The following is a 21,778-nucleotide window of genomic DNA, read 5'->3' on the forward strand; positions in this document are numbered from 1 at the left end:
TAGCACCGCACCCCGAACTGCGCATGAAACCATGTGTGCGCCATGCAAGATCCGGACGGCCAGAAAGTCCTCGCGGGCCCGCTCTTCCGCCCAGCGCAGCCGGGCCTCGAGGTGACGCAACCGACCCACGATGGCTACGACGCCGTCACCGCCACCCCTTACGGGCCCGGTGCCCACACGCTCCGGCAGGCCGAGTCGCAGCAGCGGCTCCGCCCGCGCGTCTCGCAGCCCGACTTCTCCCTGCCGCAGCGCGCCGGGTCGGCCAGGTCGGACCCCTGTGAGGGTCCCATACCGCACTATCCGTCGGCCAATCCTTCTAGCTGGGGCCCCGGCCCGCACGATGCAGGTCAGGGCCCCGTCAGGATGGAAGCGTTCAAGATTGATGAGCCGCCTCCGCTACAGCCCAAGGAACCAACCCGTATACTAGGGCTCCGCGTGCTGACGTTCTGGCTCGTCATCCTGGCCCTTGTCCTCGTTGTCTCGGCCGGCCTCGCCGCCGGCCTGACTGTAGGTCTGCAGCGTCGGTAAGTTATGCAACTCTCTTAGACGGACCGGACATCCTACCTCACATCCGTATATATCGGTGTGCAGTCCAAGGGGCTACTATCTCTTAAGCACCTGAGAAATTCTACTCCTCAAGACTAACACATTGCACCCTCTTGCACCAGCTCCATCATCGCGGCCTCAACGGCAGCAACCGGCACCAACGTGCAGGGCGTCTCGTCGCCGGCGCCGACCAACCCGTGGTGCCCGCGCGCCAGCAGCGGCGTGGCGACGGTGACGCCGAACGACGCGTCGGGGACGTCGATCCGGCTGAGCACCGAGGTGGCGCAGACGTTCGCCATCCAGTGCGACACGCAGTACCCGGCGGGCCGCGGCGCCGGCAATCCGGGCGTGCGCGACATCCTGCTGGCCTACGCCCCGGACATGCTGGCCTGCGTCGCCCTGTGCGCCCAGTACAACGCCGGCTACAGCAACGCCGTGGGCGACGACGCGGCCGTCGGCGCCGGGCTGTGCGTCGCCGTCAGCCTCGTCAAGGCCGACGCCGAGTTTTGTTATCTCAAGAACGCCACGGGAGTCAATGACACCCGCGCCAATGTCGCCGAGGGCGTCGGCGTCGACAGCGCCGTCCTGCTCGGGGACTGGGCGAGCCTGAGCGAGGGCCAGCTGTGGGAGAGGTTTGGCGGCGCGTCGAGGGTTTTTGGGAATGAGAGTTTTGGGGTTTAAGGGGGTCAAGGGCGAAGGAGTTCTTTTAGGTTTAAACGGTGGAGATTATGGTTCACGGCAGTTGCTCTATATATTGGGTATGAAATTGGGCTGGCGAGGCACTTGGAGCATGGTTTCTGCTGGGATTGACAAGGCGCTATGGATGGGATGTATGAGTTTGGAATACTCCTTTAGATGGTGGATGTATATACATAGTATGTACGGTCACAGTTACTCCGCTAAGAAATAGGTGATGCGGCTGAGAAATTCACGTAAATGATTATTCTAAGGATAAACGAGGATTAATAGTTATGAGCAATCTCCTACGAGTGTTATGTTGCAATCAGTCGTGGTTGCGTCCGACCTGCACAACTTGGGTCCCGTTTTGGGCCAAGCGTTGCTGGATTCGAAACTTCGAGTCTCGTGCTCGGCGATTGGCTGAGTCTCGCTCGGCCAATGACATTGATTGCAAGTATAGTTGCAGTGTACTTGCCAACTCGGAGATATAGCGTGGCCTCCCCCACATTTCAGTATGCATAGCCCATAGGGGCAAGGCCAATAGGAGGGACTCAACCTGCGTCATGTGTGTCACTAGGGCACGACGTACGGACATTGATGTGCACCTGTGATGCACCATGAGAGAACACAAGATCATGCACGATGCCTGGGATTTGCGTGATGTTGATTGCTGGAGGACCAGGGCTTGGAGAATCGACGTGGCTTGATGGATCAACGATGCGAACGCTTCCAAGGCCTCTTCGGCACGGCTATCGCACCAAGCAGCGCCTGCCGATAATGCCCTGTTCAGGCGCAGTAAAAGGGCGACGAGTTCGACACGGCCTCCGTCCTTCAAAATAATTGAGTCAGAAACTGACATTTTGTGGGGTGTGTATGATCAAATCGAGAATGTTCTCAAAGGGCCGGCTATGCTTCTATACTCATGCTATGTAACAATGCTACGTAGTATATGTCTCGACCATGCTGTCTTCTGCTCTCGTAACTCGTGTTCATTCAAGCGTCATGTCGTCAACGACGACCACTTACATCGCTTGGGCAATATTCCAGTACGCCCTCAACAGCGCCAACCCGCTCCCTTGAGTCTCAACCGTGCGACCACGACCTCTCCTGTTCGGGTCACTTGACGGTGCCTGCCGTTTGCGCAACTCTCCCATCGGGGCGTGCTTGGTGGGACCACTGACTGGCTTCTGCTGCCGCTGCTCTTCGCCGAAGGGGCCATTGATGGGCCACTTCTCTCTCGGATCGGTGATGTCCTTCGAAGGACCGCGCCATATGGTATCATCGGGCACCCCATAGGTTCGATAGTCCGTCCCGGCGGAATGGTGGTCGATGCCATCGTCAGCCACTGTAGGCCAAACTCCCGTAAAGTTGGTCAACAGTCCCGCCGTCCACCAGGAACCAAATCTTCCTTTCGCATCGCGCGTGCCCATGGCAGCCTCGGCGTTCCATTTCAGCCAGTTGCCGTAGCTTGCACACGCCTCCTCGTGCGATTGCTGGACGGCGTCAAAAGCCTTGACATCCACGTCTAAGCCAGCTTCGGGAACGGGCGCGAGGAGAGGTGCACAGAAATAGGTGAGATGGTGGAAGAAAATGCCCTTGAAGGTCTGTGAATCTTGACTGCAAGTTCCGCTGGCGTCACATTGATCCTCCATAACCCCTAGACGTCCGAGCCCAAACCATTTCGGAATTGCGCTTGGCGCCAATGTCGAGTAATCCTCAGTAGGTTGATCCTCGATCAGGTCGTAGCCAGTTGCATTGATCACATTCTGTATCAATTTGTGACCATCTGCTAGATACGATGCGGCCCCAGATGCTTCCCAGAGGCCGCGCTGCCCAGAGAGCAGCACGCCTTGATTGTAGGTGAAGACCATGTTGTTTCGCTCATCGCACCGTGTATTGTTGCTGGCCGGATTGGCATAGCCACTGATATGAAAGCCGTCGGTAAACAGGCCTTGGGTGTTGGTCATGTTAGAACCAGCAAGCCACTTGTACCCGTCTACCGCAGCCTTCAGGAATTTGGGATCCCGCGGGCCAATGTGAACACTGGCGTCTGGATCTGAGGGATTCAACTTGTCCGTCCTGTTGTAGAAAGGAGACATATTATCATCTCCTGGGAAGTACAGGTACATAGATATTGATCCAGCAATGAATAGCTCGTTGGTGATGGCATTCTTGTATGGGAGAAGCCGTGGGTTCCAGGTCATACCTCCACCGCACAACTGCGTGTCCCAGCCATGAGAGGCCAGATCCCAAAAGATACGCGCCCGGTGGGAGAAGGCAGGCACCCAGAGATTACCATGCCAACTCTGGTTTCCGAGTATAGTCCCAATCGCGCCATCGGTCTGCAATGCCGCGTTCTGGGTCTGTAGCTTGTAGTAAAGATCCGTGTGCGTGTTGACAAACTTGACAGCCTCAAGCCAACCAAGAACAACCCAGAGGATATCGTCGAATGCCTCGCCTCTGATCTCGAATGCATTCTCGCCAAAGTAGTATGAGACCACCTGGGCAAAGTAGTTTTCGATGAGGTTCTCCTTCAACTTCCAGTCGTCTACACCCTGTGCCAATGGGCCCATCAAGGGCAAAGCCTGCGAGAAAGTGTGCAATGCTCCCGAGATATGAGTGCCCATGACCGCACCGGTCCAGTCGATTGAGTCTGGCCAGGTACCTAACCATGCGGCAAAGTACTCATTCTGCATGACATCGATCGTTTCCAGAACTTCTGCGAGAACCTTGAGATCTGGCTCAGCACTCGCCTGTTTACTTGTCTCTCTTGCAAACCCTGCTGGGGTGAATTTCCGGGGAGCGTTGGGCACACATGACCTCGATCCCGCGAAGAAAACCGGACACTCCCTTTCAGTGGTTATGCTGCTGGCACCCAGTGCAAGAATTGAGAACAGAGGTAGGCATGCTAGAAGCCGCGGCCCGGCCCTTCGAATATAAGTCATGATGGCAAATGAAAGTCGTGCTCAAATCATCCTAGAAAAAGAGCGAGATGTGTAGCGGTCATTCGCCTAAGTTGAGGAAGAGACGCGAACGAAGGGGGAAGAAGACAACGCTCGCGATCAAGGTCAGGCGGGTAGGGCTATGCCATGTTCTGGCGATGACGATAGTGGTGATGTTGCAGAGCCGTTGTTTCTACACAAAACGGATCAATGAATACGGCAATGCACAATGCGGCTTTAACCAAGCGGGAAACAGAGAGCAAAGCTCGTGGAAGTAATATGGAAGAACAGCGACCAACTGTTGCGAGTCAAGGCGGACGGGACCGGGAGTTGAAATGCGGCATAATCGTTGAAACGTTTGGTTCCTGCCGCTCGGGGCAGCCTCCCCCGCAGCATCTCTCTCAGCTGGGGCCGGCGCCCTGATGCCGCCCGTTTTCCAGCCAGGTGGATCTCGCTGGGGACTTCCCCCATGTCGAGATGGCGCAACGCTTCCTGCAGCGGCCGCCAGCGAACTAGCTACTATGGTACAGAGCAGCAGGGCAGGCGTCGCACATGGCCTCCCCGCCAAGGGGCTTTTTGCGGGGTAGAAGGATCAGTTGACGGGGCGGTGCTCGTCGGATTGGGGCTCCGAGTCGTGAGGGTCGGCGGTCATCACGAGTCATATGATGATATAATGCATTGCCAGCCTCTCGAAAAGCTCAAATAGGGGGCTACCAAATGCGAGACCACCCCGAAATATCTATGAGAAGGTTCAGCTGACAGTTTGAGATCTTGGATGCATTCATAACTCATGTAGGTTGATGGCTGCATGATGTGCCGTTGCTTCGGGCCCAGTGTTCAGCCAACATCTACGAGTACTGTAAGTCCGACGGTTGCAGCTCGCGGTTATCGAGTTGCTACAAGTATGAAAAAGACGGGGCATTACACAGTGCCCAGTAACGACTGCGCAAAATGAGACTATCTATATTGATACAGCCTGGCAAAGCTATCAGAGGGAGAGTGAATTCCAGGTTGTTGTGTTGAAGCTGAGCCCTGCAAGATTCGACTGTAGGTCGTGTTAGCGCCTGCGAGACGTAGCGTAGGTACTCGGTATGGAACTGCTTTAGCGCCTGTGGACGGCCGCAAACCCCTGCAACTGCCACCAAGTCGCTTTGGTCGCCCGCATGGATATCAATTGAGCCGTATTGTGACCTGCTAGCCTTGGCGCGTTCTAACTTAACGCGTCTTAACCAAAGTCTCCGTCATATGTCGTCGAGGCAATCAACCACAATCCTACGTAAGATGTATTCATGACCGCGTGAACTAGCATCTACGGCCATGGCGACAAGTATGTTCATGACATTACTGCACGGCAGCCTTTCCAATTGCTAATACGTATCAGGTCGCGGCGAGCGTATGCAGGAGCGCATGCGCGGGGCAGGGTGGGTGAACCGTTGTCTTGCGAATCTGCGATTTATTACTTGCGACTGACCTCCGAGTGTAGCCGTCACGAAGTGGGAGATGATTCGTTCGGATTCGTTCTACCCGTCGAAGAGGACCCTGACGATGTTTCCTCGTCCGAAGCGACGCCTGCCCCGACACCAGCACCCGAACCCGCACCAGCAGCAGTGCCTTCAAGCCGTTCAACACCCAACACGTCAGCCAAGAGACGTCGGTTGAATGCACAGACAGAAGAATCTGATCCTGTAGTAGCAGAGCCTTCTGCAGACCCAAAGCCGACCTCCCCGGAGCCAGTGGCTTCAGCGCAGCCGAGTAGCGCTTCCAAGAATGACCCCTACGACATCGGGCAAGACACTTCCAGGGAGGAGGAGCCCCCTGTCGCACAACTATCACGACATGAGGAGCAGGAAGTCGAAAATGCGGAAGATAGCCTTGAGTCGTTGCCAGAGGCAGTCGCACGCTCGGCATCCAGAAGCTCTGTTCTGTCTGCGGGGCCTCATGTCACAGAAGAGGTCACGGAAAGCCCAATTGGTGCACCCGGTAGTGGCCACAGGCGAAGAGTGAGGGCGAGCGACGTGACCACGCAGAGCGCCCAACTGCAACGTATGGTCATGGCTCAGGAGGCTAGTATAACTGAGGAGCTAACAAACTCGTCGCCATTGACGAGGAAGTCTCTCAAGAGTGGCGTGACGCCGAGCGCATTGTCTGGCAGGTCCATACGCACTGCTGCGAGATCTACACTGTCAAAGTCTGCCGCCGGCGCTGATGCCGATGAGCTATCGCCACTTGCCCGGCCCCCGAGGAAGAGTACCAGCACAGCAGGCAGCGGGTCTGCACGATCAAGTCTAAGCGCCACTCGGCGAAACACCCTGAGTTCTGTCGCCGACGAGCCGGATGAGCTGTCCTCGCCCGTTCCGCTTGTTGAGAGTCGACGGAGGGCTCAAGCAGCCAAGTCCAAAGCAAAGCGGCCAAGGCAGCCCTCTGTAGTTGTTGAAGACAACGAAGACCAAGAGGAAGAAGACGGAGCCGAAGATCAGGTCGAAGAAGCTGAGGGGGCTGTCGAGATTGATACACGTGAGGCCGCCCAACGCATTGGGAGAAAACGACCGCGTCCCAGCCCGCCAAGGGAAGAGTCACCCGAGCTCGATGCCCGCCCAGAAAAGAAATCTCGGAAAAAACGTGCGAAAGACAGCCCGGCCAGACAATCACATCCTAAACCCAACAGAAAGGAGAAAGGAGAAGATGCACAGAGTCGGAGAAGACGGAGTGGCGGTGATGAGCACATTCCTGTCACCGTCCAGAGATATACTAAGCCTCTACACTATAATGAGGACGATACGGATGCCGATATCCTAGCTGCGGAGATTCCTTTTGCCAACCGCGGAGGCGTCAATGTAGTAGATGTGCTCTCGCAAATGTGTGACGAAGTCATCGACTCCAACCTCGCTACACTACACAACGCAACCGTCAACGCCAAGGACGCCGCCACAAAGAAGGAATATCGCACCAAACTACGGGCTCTCGAGGCGTTCCAAGAAGAATTGCGAACCCGGTTGTTAGAGCATGTAAGCCGTCACCCTATGTCAATACAGATGAAAGCAAAACCTTTTGCTAACGGAAGGGCCATAGACCATCGCGCTGGATACCTTGCACGCGCTTAAGAAGCGGGTTCGGTCTATACAGAAGGAGAAACTAGGTCTACGAAACGATATAGTCCGTATTCGGGCCGAGAGAGAGCAAGTGGCCCTAAAAATGGATGCTGTTCGAATACAGCATGAAACGGAAAGTAAACAGTCCCTGGTAAGATACGCCCACATACACATACGCAAGTTCTAGGTTTTCCCCGTCGCTTGTACTCATGCATTCCCAGGATCAACTGAACCTTTCGTCTACTATGCACGATATCGACCTCGCAGTCGAGAATGGCCGTCAGGCATCTGAACTCAACCTGAAGGAGCAAAGGACTGCCGAGCTAGCGAATCTCGAGCTTCTCATCTCCCGGGTGGCAGATCAAGCATCTGCAACAGGAGGCGGCAGTGGTAATCTGAAGCAGATCCAGGAGTTCAACGCGTTCTTGGAACGAGCGGCCGTTGCTCTGGAGGCAAGATGATGGTTCCTGTGATACTAGTGTCGATGAACCATCCGCGCCCCGACGCGATTTTGACGGACGGTTATTGTGCACTTCCTCCCTTCAATGCAAGGAAGAGCGCTCGTAGCAGTGCAAAGTTACATGAGATGTATCATGTATCTATGCGGGCAGTATATACCCGCTCAATGGCTCGAAAGTGGTCATAACGGGGGAATAGATGCCAAAGGTCAAGGTCTGACACTGCTTCAGGAGGAATAAGAAACTAGTATATTACGAGGGTCATGGGCAAATGACTAGTGAATGGTCCTGGCCGGGGATGTAAATGGGTAGGGTTTGCGGTAGTTGAGCCTGCGACTTTACCAGAACAAGCCCGAGACCCACCCTTCTAACATTGGAACACGCCATTCACTGACGAATGCACACATGTCAGTTGCGGCTTGGCCGATTCAAGCACCCTAGAACAGAGTTTCGTTGTCAGATGCCCCTGGTTAAACCACAGTAGTGGCTTGGACATTTGATAAGCTTCAATCTGGCTCCGCACGGACGGAACGGTGAGGGAAGCGCCTGGATCCCAGAAGCCCAATCGAGGCACCAATAGTGGTGCCGATCTTCCGCTTAATAAGAAAAGAATTGCATACCAGTGGACATGTCTACGGCTGTGCAATCATTTCATTACCTAGGGGGACTCAAAGTCTAATTATCGGCACTCGGCAACTGATATCTGAGGCGCAATAAAGTACGTATTCCGCCGACAAGCCGTGGGCGCTTGCATGGGCATTGATGAGGGCCATGTGGCCCACGACGTCCGTGAAGCGCATCAAGATTCTGTGGCTTCGGGTTACCTCCCGCGTCGTAGCCACGCATCGTATCCCCAGATAGTGTATCGGCGGGAGCCAATCCTGTTTGCGGAATGGCCAGCGCATATCCAGTCGTTTCAAGGTTGCCAGGATCTGACCACCTGCATTGGACTACTGTATGATGGTGGTGGTCCAACAAGCTGGCGGGCCCCCCTCTGAGCGGCATCTACAGTAGTCTGGTGATCCCCTGCCGAGCTTACCAAAACAAGATGAGAATCAAGGCGTGGCCGAAATGGCAGCTGCCATTGCTCTGGACGTCCTTGCGCCATGGGAGTTGGCGGTCTGGCTGAGTGATTTCACGGCCGTGCCGTCAGAGGCGCCCCCTTCCCTCCCGCCTCGGTATTAGAAGCGCCCTCCTCTCTTCATCCCATCTCTCGTCCTGTTTCCCACTGATCTGCTCCATATCCAACGCAACTCACCACCAAGACTTACTCTCATTTCAACCGTTTGCGACCACCAAGATGCCTGCCCCTCAAGAGCCCCAGCAACAAGCTCCCATGGATGCTTCTCCCGAAAACGGAGTCATCGCCCAGCAGCCCGTACGTATTTCCCGCAGTGACCTGATGGTTCTGCCTGTGGTTCACTCTTCCATCGGGGGATGTTGACTAACACTGATGAACCCCGACAGTCCGTCGAGCCCCAGCCCGACATGAACCTGCGAGGTGGTGAGGAGGCTGGCTGCGAGCTGTGCTGCGGCATGTGCGGTTGCGATGAGTCGTGCTGCTAAAGCATCTCCGACATTGACGAGTTACGACCCAAAATCGCGCAGCCCACCAACCTCGGGGCCTGGATGGACTCTCTTCACGGGCACGGATGGACAGTGTAAATGATCGGAGCCAGCGAGTTTGATGGCTGAATGACAATTAGCGACACCCTATCCTCTTGGAGTCGCACTTACAAAATATATCACTGCCATTTCAATTGACTGATCGCCATCAACTGTGCCGTCACTCCATGATTCTTCCAGTGTCGCGTTGCGTCCCCAATGCTCTACAGCTTGCGACATTTGCCCCAGGGACCATCGTGCTACTTTATAGACGTTTCATCCGATGATGCCATCCTCCCGTCATCCCGTCGGTCCAGGGTCCATTCTCCCCCAACCCACTGTCGAATTAAGCATTTTGATGTGCTGAGCCAAGACGGCCTTGGCAGACCTAGCTGGCTTGGCGGGCCCGGTTTGGGCAATGATGATGCGGTGCTCCCGCGATTACTATGGAGTCCCCCCCAGACTCGCTGACTCTTGTCTCACCTTGTTTTCCATTGGCGGCTCGCAGAAACACTTCTTGGCATTGAGAAACGTTCTTTCAGGCTCGCCGAATTATACGTTAGCAGATTTGCATCACAAGGGTCTACAGCTATGCTCAATGTTTCTGGCTTCCGCGGCCCTCGCGGCCCGCCTAGGTACGTGTGCGACCACGTCGCCATTGAGTCGGACCACTAAAAGCATCCGTCCACTGTGCTCTACAGGGCTGACTTCCACCTGCGGCAATCTTGCAGTTGAGTTAACATGAGACTGCCACGGTTCGGTATACCGCCTCGCGGTGCGCCCGAAAAGAAGAAGAAAAAAGACATTGTTACTCTGCGGCCAACGCTTCACAATTTTGATTCCCAACGGGATGAAAGAATCATATTTACGGAATATATCGATTCATCAGATGAAAAGGTCTCAATGAAGCGCTATCGCATGCATGGTCACAAACGCCTGACCCCATCCTGACACAAGTGTCCTAATCGAGGCATGTGAACCGCATTGCATCGCACCAGTCATGTTGATCTTTTCTCATTGCTCCGTCCTCGCTGTCCTCGCGCAATACCTTCCACGCAAGGCAGGTGGTGCCCTTTATTATTGGCATTTGCGATGAAATCAGTGCCGCGCCCTCAAGATGGCCGACGACCGTATCGGTGCTAAGGGATCATCGCGCCCACGGCGGGTTGCTGTGTTTCGCGGCCAGCCAGCAGAACAATGGACAACCCTCCGAGGTTCATCGGACCTGTCAAGGCTCTCATTCGCGGTCCCTGCTTATTCCAGATCTCTCGTTGTGACGCCGTCCGTTAATTACATGTCAGTCAAATCACCCACGCAGGCGCCGCAGAAGAGTCCTGGCCGGCTTCTCATGCAAGCACACCCTTTCACAATAGAAGAGCGCTGAATTTCCATAGGTAGGCCTCAGCCTTAATCGTTGGCATGGCTAATGCCGAGGGGCAGGAAGATGAGCTCCCCTGGAGCCGCGGCGCCTGTGAGGCCCGTATCAAGCAGATGCCAGTGGCCCTGGTCGCACTGCAGGATCGCGCCCTCTTCCGGGTCCAGCTCCGGGATCTCGAGCTCTTCGGCGTCTTCGTCGTCCGTGGGCTGAGCGTCGTCACCTCCCAGGGTATTGTCATCGAAGAGATTGTCACAGTCAAACACGTGGTCGTGTTCGGCGAAATGAACGTGCGTGTCTGACGACATGGGATGCTTCGCCTTCCCCTTCAATCTACCCTCGATGCTCTTGGATGAGCCGGCCTCGTTGGGCAGAGCAGTATGCATCATCGGCAGGTCTTTTAGGGCCGCAGTGGAGTGCATTGCCGCAGGATCATTGAGCTCAAGGGAATTCATTTGCTTGCGGGCAGCTATGCTGGCATCTTCGTCAACAAATGCCCCCTTGACCGAGACCAAGAGTCTGCCTGGCGTCTTGCCTTTCTTGCTCCTGGACTTCGAATTCCCCTTGGCCGCTTCTAGCGGTGCACGGGCGATCTCGACATTGAGAGGGGCGTTGGACAGCTGGTGCGCACCGGGGAGGGGCGGGTTGCAGGCGTCGTCGAGCATGCCGACTATTGCCTGGAACGCCTGGTCAATCGTATCTTTGGCCAGTCCTGACTGCTTCTCCATGGAGTTTCTGAGCGCCGTGTTCTCTGACAGGGTATTGAGGAGGCGGCGGGACTTGGCCCAGCTGTTTCTGGGCGACTGAGACTCGCGCGCGCGTTTCCTGCCCCTGACTACCACATCGTCCAAGTCATCCTGACCGTCGCCGGCTTGCTGTCCCTCGACCTGGTCTCCGCCGAGATTCAGACTCGAAAGCGTATGGCGAGCCTCGAGCGGGATGTCTCGCTTGGCCCGAGGCCAGTCGTCGAACTTCAGGAACGGCTTCGAGTGCGGTATCACGGCCAGATCACAAGCGGAAGGCGCCTCGAGGTCTCCCACCTGCTCCCACGCGACGCCGGTCACCCGCTTCCACGACGCGGCCATGAGCCCCATGATCTCCCGGAGCGTCGGCGGCTTTGTGTCCGGGTACCCGAGATTCTGGGCCGCATGGTCGAACATGGGGAAGTTGCCGGTACCGCGGGACAGTAGCCAGGAGTAGACGAGCCAGCCGAGGCACCGGATCGGCCCGCTGTCCTGGAGGAAGCCGCAGACCTGCTCGCGCAGCCGGGCCTCCTTCAGCACGCACGACTGGCACGGCCGCAGGAGGAACCCGGTCCGGATCTCGGTCTGCAGCGGGCCCTTGCATGCCAGCGCGAACAGCCACTTCCAGAGGACGCCGTTGGGCTCGTACTCCATGTCCGCGATCCACTCCTCGCCATCGTCGCCGTGGCCTTTGTCCTCCATCACCATGGTCGTCTTGCACAGGTTGCAGCGCGGGATCCATGCCGTCAGGACACGGTGCCGGGCCTCGCTCGACCTCTGGAGCCAGCGAATGTCGATCTCTTTCTGGGCCTCCTCCGACAAGTCACCGCCGCCGCCGGCCTCAGCCAGGGCCTCGTCGTAGTCCTCGGTGTATATGCGGAGGATCTCCTCCTTCATCCAATCCCCAAGGGCTAGCTGGAAGCTCTCTGGGAGGTGGCGGAACGGATCTAGGACTGCGGCGGCGGGGGGCGACGCGGCCTGGTTCTGTTGTTTGCCACGTTGGGTGTTTACGCTGATCTTGAGTGCGCGGTTGCGGCGCGCTTGCTTCTGTTGTTGGTGGTGTTGTTGCTGGTACTGCCGGTAGAACTCCCTCCTCGCCGTCGCCGCCTCCCGCTCGGAACTCTGGCGATACGTCTGGTAGCCCTCGCCCAGGCAGTCCTCGCAAATCCACCGACTCAGGACGCAGCCGTCTGGCGGCCACTGGGTATTCGGGCAGTGGAATCGCTCGCCTAGCTGGGGCAGAGCGCCATCGAGACTGTGCCCCTGTATCAATTCCTTCTTCTGGCTGATCAGTCCCTTGAAGTAGTTGCACGGCTGAAGAATGAAAGTGTAGTCGGGCTCGTCGGCTTGAGAGGCCCCTTCTCCTGTCTTCCCGGCTTGCTTCAGTTTGCACATGAGGCAAGTGAGCTTCTGGAGGTGACACATGATGGCGAGGTATGAGACGGGATGGAAGTGACTGGCGGTGGTCTAGCGACGTGGAGTGTTAGGGCCTCGTGGTTATGACGTTGGCGGCGATGATATCTCCGAGGGATTTCAAGCCTGGTGGTCGCCGTGGATGCGTCTGTGATTTGAGGTTTGCTCACATGGGCAGCGCTGATGGTGAACCTAAAGCTCCCTATCAATTAGCGAAGAGGGTCCCATTAGAAGAACGGTGACTGAGGATGTGTTGCTTGTTGAAATACGACAGATGGTATGCAAAAGAGGATCCGTTATGAGATGAGCGAGAGGTGAATCCACCGCACGCTACTCGAACTTCATCCAGACAGCCTACTCAAGCCGCTCTTTTGAGACCCGAAGTGAGCAACCCTGTAGACCCATCATGAACGGGACTTGCTGGAAAGGAAGCGGCCGTCTTGAGACCACACAGACAACAGAAGGCATACCTCAAATCGCGTTCCTCAGCATCAATGATATTGACGGACAAGGTGAGATCTTGACGCCTCGCAGTCTGATATCGCGATCCAGATGAGTATGCTCAAGAAGGTGACATCAGAGGGCGCGATGGGGAAGCTGAAAGCTCGCCGTTTGCAGCCTCAAAGAGTGATACTAGGGCAGGAGAGAATAGTCTGAGATGAGTGCCGCGCGTACCACTGTTGCTAAGCACCAACGAGATCTTGAGATGAGGAACGTGCCTTCAGAGGTATCGTGAATGCGATCTGAAGGAGCGCGGGGTAATGAGCGACCTGGGAGGAGAATGAGAAACCCCTTGCTAAGCAGGCAAAATTCACTTGGTGGTCACGGCGGTCATGCGCGTCGGTGGATTGCGTAGGGCAGTGAGGTAGCCACGGTGATGCCGGCGCAATGGGTTGTCCAGGCAGGCTGATCGATGCCGGGAACCCAAGCTACACGATGGTATTTGAGCCAAAGCGGGTTGTCAGTGGAAGATAATATTATGACAGGTAGGTCATGTAGAAAGATACTCGGTGAGGAGGATCCAATCGATATGTGCAAACGGGAGACGGCATTTTCTTAGGAGAGACATCCTTTTTTTGCGTCATGATGAAAGCAAGGCGGCGGTTTTCAAAATGTTTAGAGCTGGCTTCATAACGACTCACCATGAAATCACAGGGCTGAAAATACGAGCGAGACTTTGGCATGAGTGACTGCCGCTGCTGGATCCAGTAGGGTGACTTTGAATGGCATCCTCCTTTGGTGGTTGCACAATCCGACGGACCTCACACACATTCTTTGGCAGATGTCAACAATTATGACAGCAGTTCAATAGTCGTTGAGTATTTTGACATTCCGCTTCATAGCCGAGAGGTACATCCATAGAGCTGGCGACGCAATGAAATATTGTCGTTAATGGGATGAACCACAAAAGTAACAATCAGGACATACTCCTACATCCTATCAACTCCAACGTGTAGTCTGCTGAGCGGGCAAGTATCTTTGATGTCAACCAGATGGAAGAAATCGAGACAGGTTGGGACCAGCTTCTCTCATCCAGTCCTCATCGTGTGTATGCAAGCATCATTACAATGATGCCTCGTTAGTGTGAAGCCCATCAACGTGGTAGGCTTCTGGATCGGGGTCGATTTGGCAGATTCATCAAACAAGCATGAAATTACAGCATAGTCACTGTCGATCACGCATTCATTAAACTGGTCTCCCTACTATCCCTCATCAATTTGCAGTCGTTGAAGACCGCAATGTACGATTCTGAGGCAGCTCAGTGCATCCAAAAACGGCTTGAACAGCCAACCATCAATTATCTAGGTATATCCCGTGATCCTACTGCCGTACACACAGGCCGTGCCATCTTAACGGCCTTGGCAGGTTAAACCTTGAACTCCGCCGAGTGATGGGAAACCATCCACGCACTCCAGTAATCCATCCAGCTTTCCGCTGGTCCCGTTTTGCCCCCAGATGTTTGCAGTAAATATGTACATAGGTTGTAATACCAGGTCTGTTCGCCGAGGCGACTAACCGAAACGCCGCTGGAACTCGGCGAAGAGCTTGGGGCTGATCTCGTCACTGCTCATGCCCTCAACCTCCCACAGGACGCCCTTCTTTGCATAGTGCTCCAGCAGAGGCTCGCTCGTCTCTTGGAACTTCCGGAACCTGGCCCGGTAGATTTCTTCGTTGTCATCGGCCCTCTGCACAAGGGGCTCGCCAGTGACGTCGTCGATCCCGTGGACCTTGGGCGCGTTGAAGGAGGTGTTGTAGACACGGCCCGAGGGCTCGTGAACCCACCGCGATGAGATCCGCTGCATGATCACATCGAACGGAGTCTTGATCGAAACAGCCCAGTTGATGGGCACAATGTCGTCGAGCTTCTCGGCCTGCGGCGCAGTGCGGGGGAACCCGTCGAGCAAGAATGACGCAGTCGGGTCGTCAGACGCCTGGGCTGACAAGGTCGCCCCGGCAGCCGGGTTCCTATCGATGGCAGCGATGAAGGGGTCGGGGTCCTCGTACGCCTCTGCGACGCCCACGGCTGACGACGAAAGCGTCATGACGTTCGAGCGCCCGCCGGAGAGCCATCCACGCTGGCCGAGCTCGTTGGTGATCAGGCGGAGGATCATGTCGTCGGGCACGAGGCCGCCCGACTTCATGGTGCTCTCGACCTTGATGCCGAGCGGGGTCCGGTTCTTGACATTGTTGCGTAGCAGGTCGCCGGACGAGATGGCCGTGAGCTGGGGGAACTTGCCGAGCAGGCGCTCGGATTGGGTGCCCTTGCCTACGCCCGGAGCGCCGACGAGGATGACGCGTGCTGCCTTGCGCAGGCGCATAGTACGTCGAATCTGGTATACGTCCAGCCGGTGTCCAAGACAGAGGCGGCGGTGATGTAATCGGAGGGGCAGAACTCGGTTGTCCGAGGGCCCAGCTTGAAGCCTGCGACAGGCGTCGGTTCGTTCTGCGATGTCTAAGGTGGTTGTGGGCGACTTTGAGAGAGAGCTACGGAGTGTCCGGACTTGACTCTTCAACAAGGCGAAATGGTGACGGGTACTCGTATTGATAAGCAGCGCGCGCAGGTACCCGGCGTTGGGGAAGGGGCGGGGAAGTGCGTCACACTGAGTCGGTGACCCGAGGGGGATCGGGGAATGGCAGTTTACAAGATATCCATGGCGTGGCGCAAAACGACAATGAGGAAGTGAGTCTGGGAAACGGCGTGGACGTCGCGAAGGCTACTTGGGGGTCCAGACGGAGAGGTGGAGCGCAGAAGGAAAAGACGGTCCTGTCGCCAGTGACCGTGGTGGCTTTAACTACTACTGTGGTATGCCCTGCCGTAGGGGTACAGGCGACCTTCTAGTATCTTGGTTGTGGGGAAGAGGTGATCCGGCGCAGTGGTCTTGGTGGGATGGCGCGCCTATGAAGAGACAAATGTTGAGATTGCGACAGGCGTGACAGGGGGGCACAGAAGCTTGAGCCAGTGTCGCGTCCATGCACTCCACGTTCTGCCAAGCCCGTCGACGTCCGGCTTCGGCTCCCGAGTCAAGATCCACCCGGAGATCTGACCCAGTGTTAAACCCGAGGCCCTACTGCTGACATATGCAGAATCCCATCACCAAAGTCCTGTGGGCAACCGCGCTCAATCACGTCTGCGATATGATCAAGCTTGCCCGCGGGTATGCCAGGTCAGTCGCGCTGTGAAGTGTTGAGTCGTACCATTCCCCCCCAAATACCCCAAAGGATGCCCGGCACTTGAGACAGCAGCGGCATGTTATATTTGCTGTCTTCTCATTCGACATGGAGCATGCATGCGCCTGCAAAGTTACATTTGACGCAGTGGTGCAACCACGTAGCCCCTGATCAAATGTGTGCTCTCGATAGTCCCCGCGGTTAGGTATTCGATATCTCCCCAATCCCCGCACTCTATACCTAGGCACTGAGTCCTCGGCCACATCCTTCGACCCGGGGATCTTCTCGGCACCACCTGCCTACAACACCCGAGTCCGCCCGGGGCATGTGATGGAGTGAACACTTTCGCCTTGATGAACTGCCGCGGGAATCGCACGACACGCCATAAGCGGGCAGGCATAAATGTTCCACGCTCTGGATGGCTTTTGCCTCGATCGAGCTCCCTTTCCTTGACCTTTCACAAAGCTCCGTCACAAAGCTCCGCCTCGGTTCTAACCGGGTTTTGATCATATGTCATTCATGTCCTGTTTACATGCATTGGATAGGCCTGTGCTATAGGTATTCTCACAGAGCTAGCTAAGTCAACGTCGTTCGCAGAACTGAACCATATTGCTCATTCATTTCCAACAACAAATTGATATGATGCCTGGCAACGAGACTCAGGCCTGGAGAGTCATGTCTACATGCTCTTACCGAATGTAGGTTGTAGTACGTACTCTACAATCTTTAAAAAATGGCACGTACAGTATTACACGTCTTATGGTGTATTCCGAGAAATGCAGAAGGCTTTATATCCTAATCAATGTTTGGAACCAAACCAGCACACATCGATATAAACATCACAGCATGGGAGTAAACCTTGCGGGCTGGCTCGCCTATAATAGTGGCGTGTGCCTGGCTGTAGGATGCAACGTCCAGGAAGGCCCCCAAGTCTACAATCGCTCCTCGTGCAGGTAGGATCTCGTGCAGTAAACGGTGCTTGAGGGGAATCATTGTATTGCCCAGGCCAAAAGCTCATGTCCGAGACGCTCAATATACATGTTATATCCGACGGTAACCCATCGTTGCCATTCATGACTGCCATCCCATGCAGATCTCAGTTATACACCCCCGAGAGCTTGACCGAAGCTCACAGGCCTCTCCCTATCGTACAGCCCGAACAAAAATAGTACACCGCGCTTATTCACGCATCTTTTTAACCACCGAAGCCGAAACCGCCACCGCCGCCACCAGCAGCGCCTCCCCTCGCCGCTGCCTCCTGCTGCATCATCTCGGAGACCTTCATGTGGACGTCGAAGAACTTGGCGGCGCACCGGTCGAGGCAGACGCTCTCGCCCTTGTTGAGCTCGCCTTCGCGGTAGTCGTTGGGGACGCACTTCTTTGCGCAGACGCGGGTCAAACTAGAGAGAGACTCGTAGGTTAGATGACGGACTGCAGGTGAGCGTAGGAAGCTGCCCGTTCTGCACGGGGCACTGGAGGCTCGTACCGGTTGTGCATCTCTGTCAAGAGCTTCATCTCGGCCTCGACGGCGGCAATCTTCTCTGCCGACGTGGGCTGGGGACGACCGAATCCAAGAAACGACATGATGCTAACGGTCGTGCTTGGTGTCTCGCTGTTTGGAATTGGTACAAAAGGGGTTTGGGGGGCTCTAGTGGTCGGCTTGAACTGAGGCTGCAAATTGTCACGAGCTCCAGTTCGGTCTGGTACTGCAGGGAAGCAAGAAGCTGATGAGCTCGCCGGATTTGACGTCAGGATCCGGCAGGCGGTGAGACCAAATTTGCGTGGACTAATCCTCGGCCCGGCGGTCCCATGGCACGAAAACACCCAACCTAACTGGGCAATTGGAACTTCAAAGACTGCAGCTCCATAGAAGAAGAAAAAACCCTCCCATCTCAGAACTTAGGATTGTTAATCCCCCCCCGTGGTGCCCTCGTGGTTCATTCCACTTCTCGGGTGGTCTGTTGTGTTGAGCATGCATTCGCGTTTTGAAGCGTAGCTTAAACTCGATCCAGCCAGAAGACCTTGTGGTAAGTCATATACTCATCTGCCCTGCCCCTGTGAATATCCGAAATGATGATTCTGCTTTTTCAAGAACCGTTGCGACTGACACCACTCGTGGTGCTTGATCTCATTTTGCCAGCTTATCTGATCCTCCCAATCTTCTCCTCTTCACTACCACCTAAACTCTTGCCTCGTCTCCGTCGCTGACCCAGGAGAGATAGCCTCGCCATGGCGGCCCGCGCGCTCGCTCATATACTGCGGCCCTACGCCGTTCAGCCATTGCCGGTCAATGCTGCTGTGTATAGCCGCTTGTACTCACTCGTGCAACCACCATGCATACGAGCGTACGCCACCACGAAGAACCCGAATCCCCGTGAACCTAGGGACCAGAAGAAGCTCAGGCTACGCAAGAAAGGCAAACCTAGAAAACCTGCTTCCGACAACTCGGAGAAGCTCAGTGGACATAAGAACCCGGAGCCCAAACAACCTGCTTCCAACAACTCGGGGGAGCTCAGTGAACCTACGAACCCGGAGCCCAATCAACCTGCTTCCAACAACTCGGGGGAGCTCAGTGAACCTACGAACCCGGAGCCCAATCAACCTGCCTCCAACAACTCGGGGGAGCTCAGTGAACCTACGAACCCGGAGCCCAATCAACCTGCCTCCAACAACTCGGAGAAGCCCAGTGAACCTGTTTCCACCGCCACCAAGGTGGCACAGCGCATACAGAAATTGTTCGAGCTGGATGCGCTCAAGTGGCCACGCATCGAGCACCCAGAGGGTGTCAAGTACATGAACAATGCAGAATTCAAGCGTCGGTGCGGTGACAAAGATTTCAAGCCTCTGCCGGGGCAAGATATTCAGATTCGGGGCAGAATCATTCGCGTCAGAAAGCAAGGCGGCAAGCTGCTCTTCCTAGACATCATGTCTAACTTCCACACAGTTCAAATCGTTCTAGATTTTGGGCATATACAATCAGTCTCTGATGTGACGCTGGAACAGTTTCAAAAACAACGGGATGCCTTCCTGCGGGGCGATTTCGTCTCTGCAGAAGGATCTCCCGTCCGCACTCCTGCGGGTGACCTCGCCCTCAAAGCCAATAAGCTGCCCTATCAGCTAAGCCCAAGTATTGCGCCTGTGCCCCGCCGCCTCATCAACGAGGAGACCAAGGTGCAGAGTCCTCATCTCAATTTGCTTCTCGTCCACGAAGCCTCCGCAACCATACGCTTTCGGTCGGAGCTGATATGGTGGCTTCGAGTGTTCTTCCAGAACAAGAGATTCATCGAGGTTCAGACTCCGATCATTGCTGACTATGCTGGCGGAGCAGCAGCTCGACCCTTCCTCACTTCTTCCACCGAATTTCCTCGCAAGGAGTTGGCACTGCGCATTGCACCTGAGCTCTGGTTGAAGCGCATGATTGTTGGAGGATTTGACCGCGTGTTCGAGATCGGGCCCTCCTTCCGAAACGAGGGCCTAGATAGCACGCACAATCCTGAATTCACCACATGCGAGTTTTACCAGGCCTATGCAAACCTGTCTTCTCTCATTAGCTTCACCACCAATCTTATCCAGCAGCTGGCATTGTTTAGTGCCGCGAAGTGGGAGAAGTGGGGCTCGAAAGAGCGGTATGAGTTCGAGCCCGACTATTTCGTCAATTTCAAGCAAGTTGAGTTCATTCCAGCGTTGGAGGAAGCCCTGGATATCAAGTTTCCCGATCTCTCTGAGACGGATGCATTAAGTCGTCTGCGTAAGACGCTTCATGCCAAGCTAGGCCACCAACCTGCTCCAGGGGCCTCCTTGAATAAGCTGCTAGACACACTTGCTGGTAAATACCTCGAACCCGAGTCAGATCACGCGCCTCTGTACATCATCAATCACCCGGCCTGCATGACTCCTCTGTCCAAGTCATTCACCTGCCCCAAGACTGGCCAGTTGGTATCGGCCAGAGCTGAGCTCTTCATCAAGGGCCGTGAAATCGCCAACATGTATGAGGAGGAAAATGACCCATTTGAGCAACGGCGGAAGTTCGAGCTGCAATTGCAAGCTCGCAATGCCGAGGGGGCTAGCCCTGAAGATGGACAAGCTGTGGTTGATGAGAGCTACATCGAGGCTCTTGAGCATGGGCTGCCGCCAACCGGAGGTTGGGGCTGTGGCATTGACCGCCTCGTGATGATGTTCTCAGCCAGCAGCCGCATCAGCGACACGCTCCCCTTTGGCAGCCTGCGCAATGTTGTGAATGTAACTCAGGGGTCGCGAAGGTCATAAGGCAGACCCACCACCACTCCGTGTACAAAATATTATGTAATCAAGATGTAGACTACTAGATTAAACAAGATACCCCCCAGTTTTACTCGTATGCAAATCTTACACTATCTCTCTGTGAGTTCCTGGTTCTAGCATTCACCCACCTGCTGCTCCCACTGCCAAATGTCGGCTATCAGATGTCGAATGTGGATTTGGGTGCCTTTTGCTTCTTCGCAGGCTTCACATTGTAGATACGTTCGCTGTCGTCCTCAACTCAGGATCGTGCTCTTCCCCAATTTGTCTGCCGCAAGCTGTGGTCCAGGTAGGTGGTTGCGAATACACACTCCCGTCTCGGCCAACTTATGGTGAAGTCTCACTCATACGGTGGAGATTCCTACTACATCTACATCCCGTGTGGTGTTCTCTCATCTGTGGAGAGGAACAACTGGTGCTTCACGACACTATTTCACGAGCAGGCACAAGGCAGAAAGTATCACGGGTTTGGGTCATCGTGAGTTCGTTCCCATTAGGAAAGTCTATCTAGGAAATCTATGAAAACGAGAAAGGAAAAGCCTGCCCTGTGATCCGTAGTCGTCAAATCAAAATGCAGGAGAATTAGGCCCTGCCGATGTCCTGTCCATCGTTGGTCATCCGTCGAAACCCATCCACCAATGCTCTCTATCCTCGATCCTATCCTCCAGGCGTGAGATGCTCAGGGTGGGTGTTCGTGGCGCTGCATTCATATTCATAGGTGGTGAGGCCACATCGCCGAGCATTTAGCTGACAGGTAGATGATGGTAGAATACCACATGCTGTATGTCGTGCATACTCTGGTGCTGTGCTGCGAAGTCGTGCTGACGGACCGATGGACAGTGGTGAGAGCGGATATGGAAGGGACCCTGTCGGTGATATCAAGGGAATGTAGGAGATGCCGCCAAATCAGTAGTAATGCGCCTCTCTTCTGTTTGGTCTATTGTGCGCCGCGTGAAAAAGACAAAGAGCCACAAAACCCATC

General features: G+C 55.3%; 7 protein-coding genes across 7 annotated transcripts; 3 read left to right on the top strand and 4 right to left on the bottom strand.

Moving 5' to 3' along the window:
- Positions 1–42: 42 nt before the first annotated feature.
- JN550_006336 (uncharacterized protein) lies at positions 43–1,227 on the top strand (the record flags this gene model as incomplete). Its single annotated transcript, XM_049318063.1, has 2 exons — positions 43–524; positions 669–1,227. 2 exons carry the CDS (start codon positions 43–45, stop codon positions 1,225–1,227), a joined length of 1,041 nt encoding a protein of 346 aa, XP_049171555.1.
- Positions 1,228–2,246: 1,019 nt separating this feature from the next.
- On the bottom strand, positions 2,247–4,169 carry JN550_006337 (uncharacterized protein; the record flags this gene model as incomplete). Its single annotated transcript, XM_049318064.1, has 1 exon — positions 2,247–4,169. The coding sequence occupies one exon, from the start codon at positions 4,167–4,169 to the stop codon at positions 2,247–2,249; it is 1,923 nt and encodes a 640-aa protein (XP_049171556.1).
- Positions 4,170–5,483: 1,314 nt separating this feature from the next.
- JN550_006338 (uncharacterized protein) lies at positions 5,484–7,716 on the top strand (the record flags this gene model as incomplete). Its single annotated transcript, XM_049318066.1, has 5 exons — positions 5,484–5,493; positions 5,548–5,587; positions 5,650–7,171; positions 7,236–7,406; positions 7,477–7,716. 5 exons carry the CDS (start codon positions 5,484–5,486, stop codon positions 7,714–7,716), a joined length of 1,983 nt encoding a protein of 660 aa, XP_049171557.1.
- Positions 7,717–10,725: 3,009 nt separating this feature from the next.
- On the bottom strand, positions 10,726–12,861 carry JN550_006339 (uncharacterized protein; the record flags this gene model as incomplete). Its single annotated transcript, XM_049318067.1, has 1 exon — positions 10,726–12,861. One exon carries the CDS (start codon positions 12,859–12,861, stop codon positions 10,726–10,728), a length of 2,136 nt encoding a protein of 711 aa, XP_049171558.1.
- Positions 12,862–14,861: 2,000 nt separating this feature from the next.
- JN550_006340 (uncharacterized protein) lies at positions 14,862–15,668 on the bottom strand (the record flags this gene model as incomplete). Its single annotated transcript, XM_049318068.1, has 1 exon — positions 14,862–15,668. One exon carries the CDS (start codon positions 15,666–15,668, stop codon positions 14,862–14,864), a length of 807 nt encoding a protein of 268 aa, XP_049171559.1.
- Positions 15,669–17,713: 2,045 nt separating this feature from the next.
- On the bottom strand, positions 17,714–18,102 carry JN550_006341 (uncharacterized protein; the record flags this gene model as incomplete). Its single annotated transcript, XM_049318069.1, has 2 exons — positions 17,714–17,918; positions 18,005–18,102. 2 exons carry the CDS (start codon positions 18,100–18,102, stop codon positions 17,714–17,716), a joined length of 303 nt encoding a protein of 100 aa, XP_049171560.1.
- A 645-nt stretch (positions 18,103–18,747) lies between these two features.
- On the top strand, positions 18,748–20,784 carry JN550_006342 (uncharacterized protein; the record flags this gene model as incomplete). Its single annotated transcript, XM_049318070.1, has 1 exon — positions 18,748–20,784. The coding sequence occupies one exon, from the start codon at positions 18,748–18,750 to the stop codon at positions 20,782–20,784; it is 2,037 nt and encodes a 678-aa protein (XP_049171561.1).
- Positions 20,785–21,778: the final 994 nt, after the last annotated feature.

The sequence above is a fragment of the Neoarthrinium moseri genome, assembly GCF_022829205.1.
Source record: "Neoarthrinium moseri strain CBS 164.80 chromosome Unknown scaffold22_Wmoseri_CBS_16480, whole genome shotgun sequence".
Taxonomy (NCBI): domain Eukaryota; kingdom Fungi; phylum Ascomycota; class Sordariomycetes; order Amphisphaeriales; family Apiosporaceae; genus Neoarthrinium; species Neoarthrinium moseri.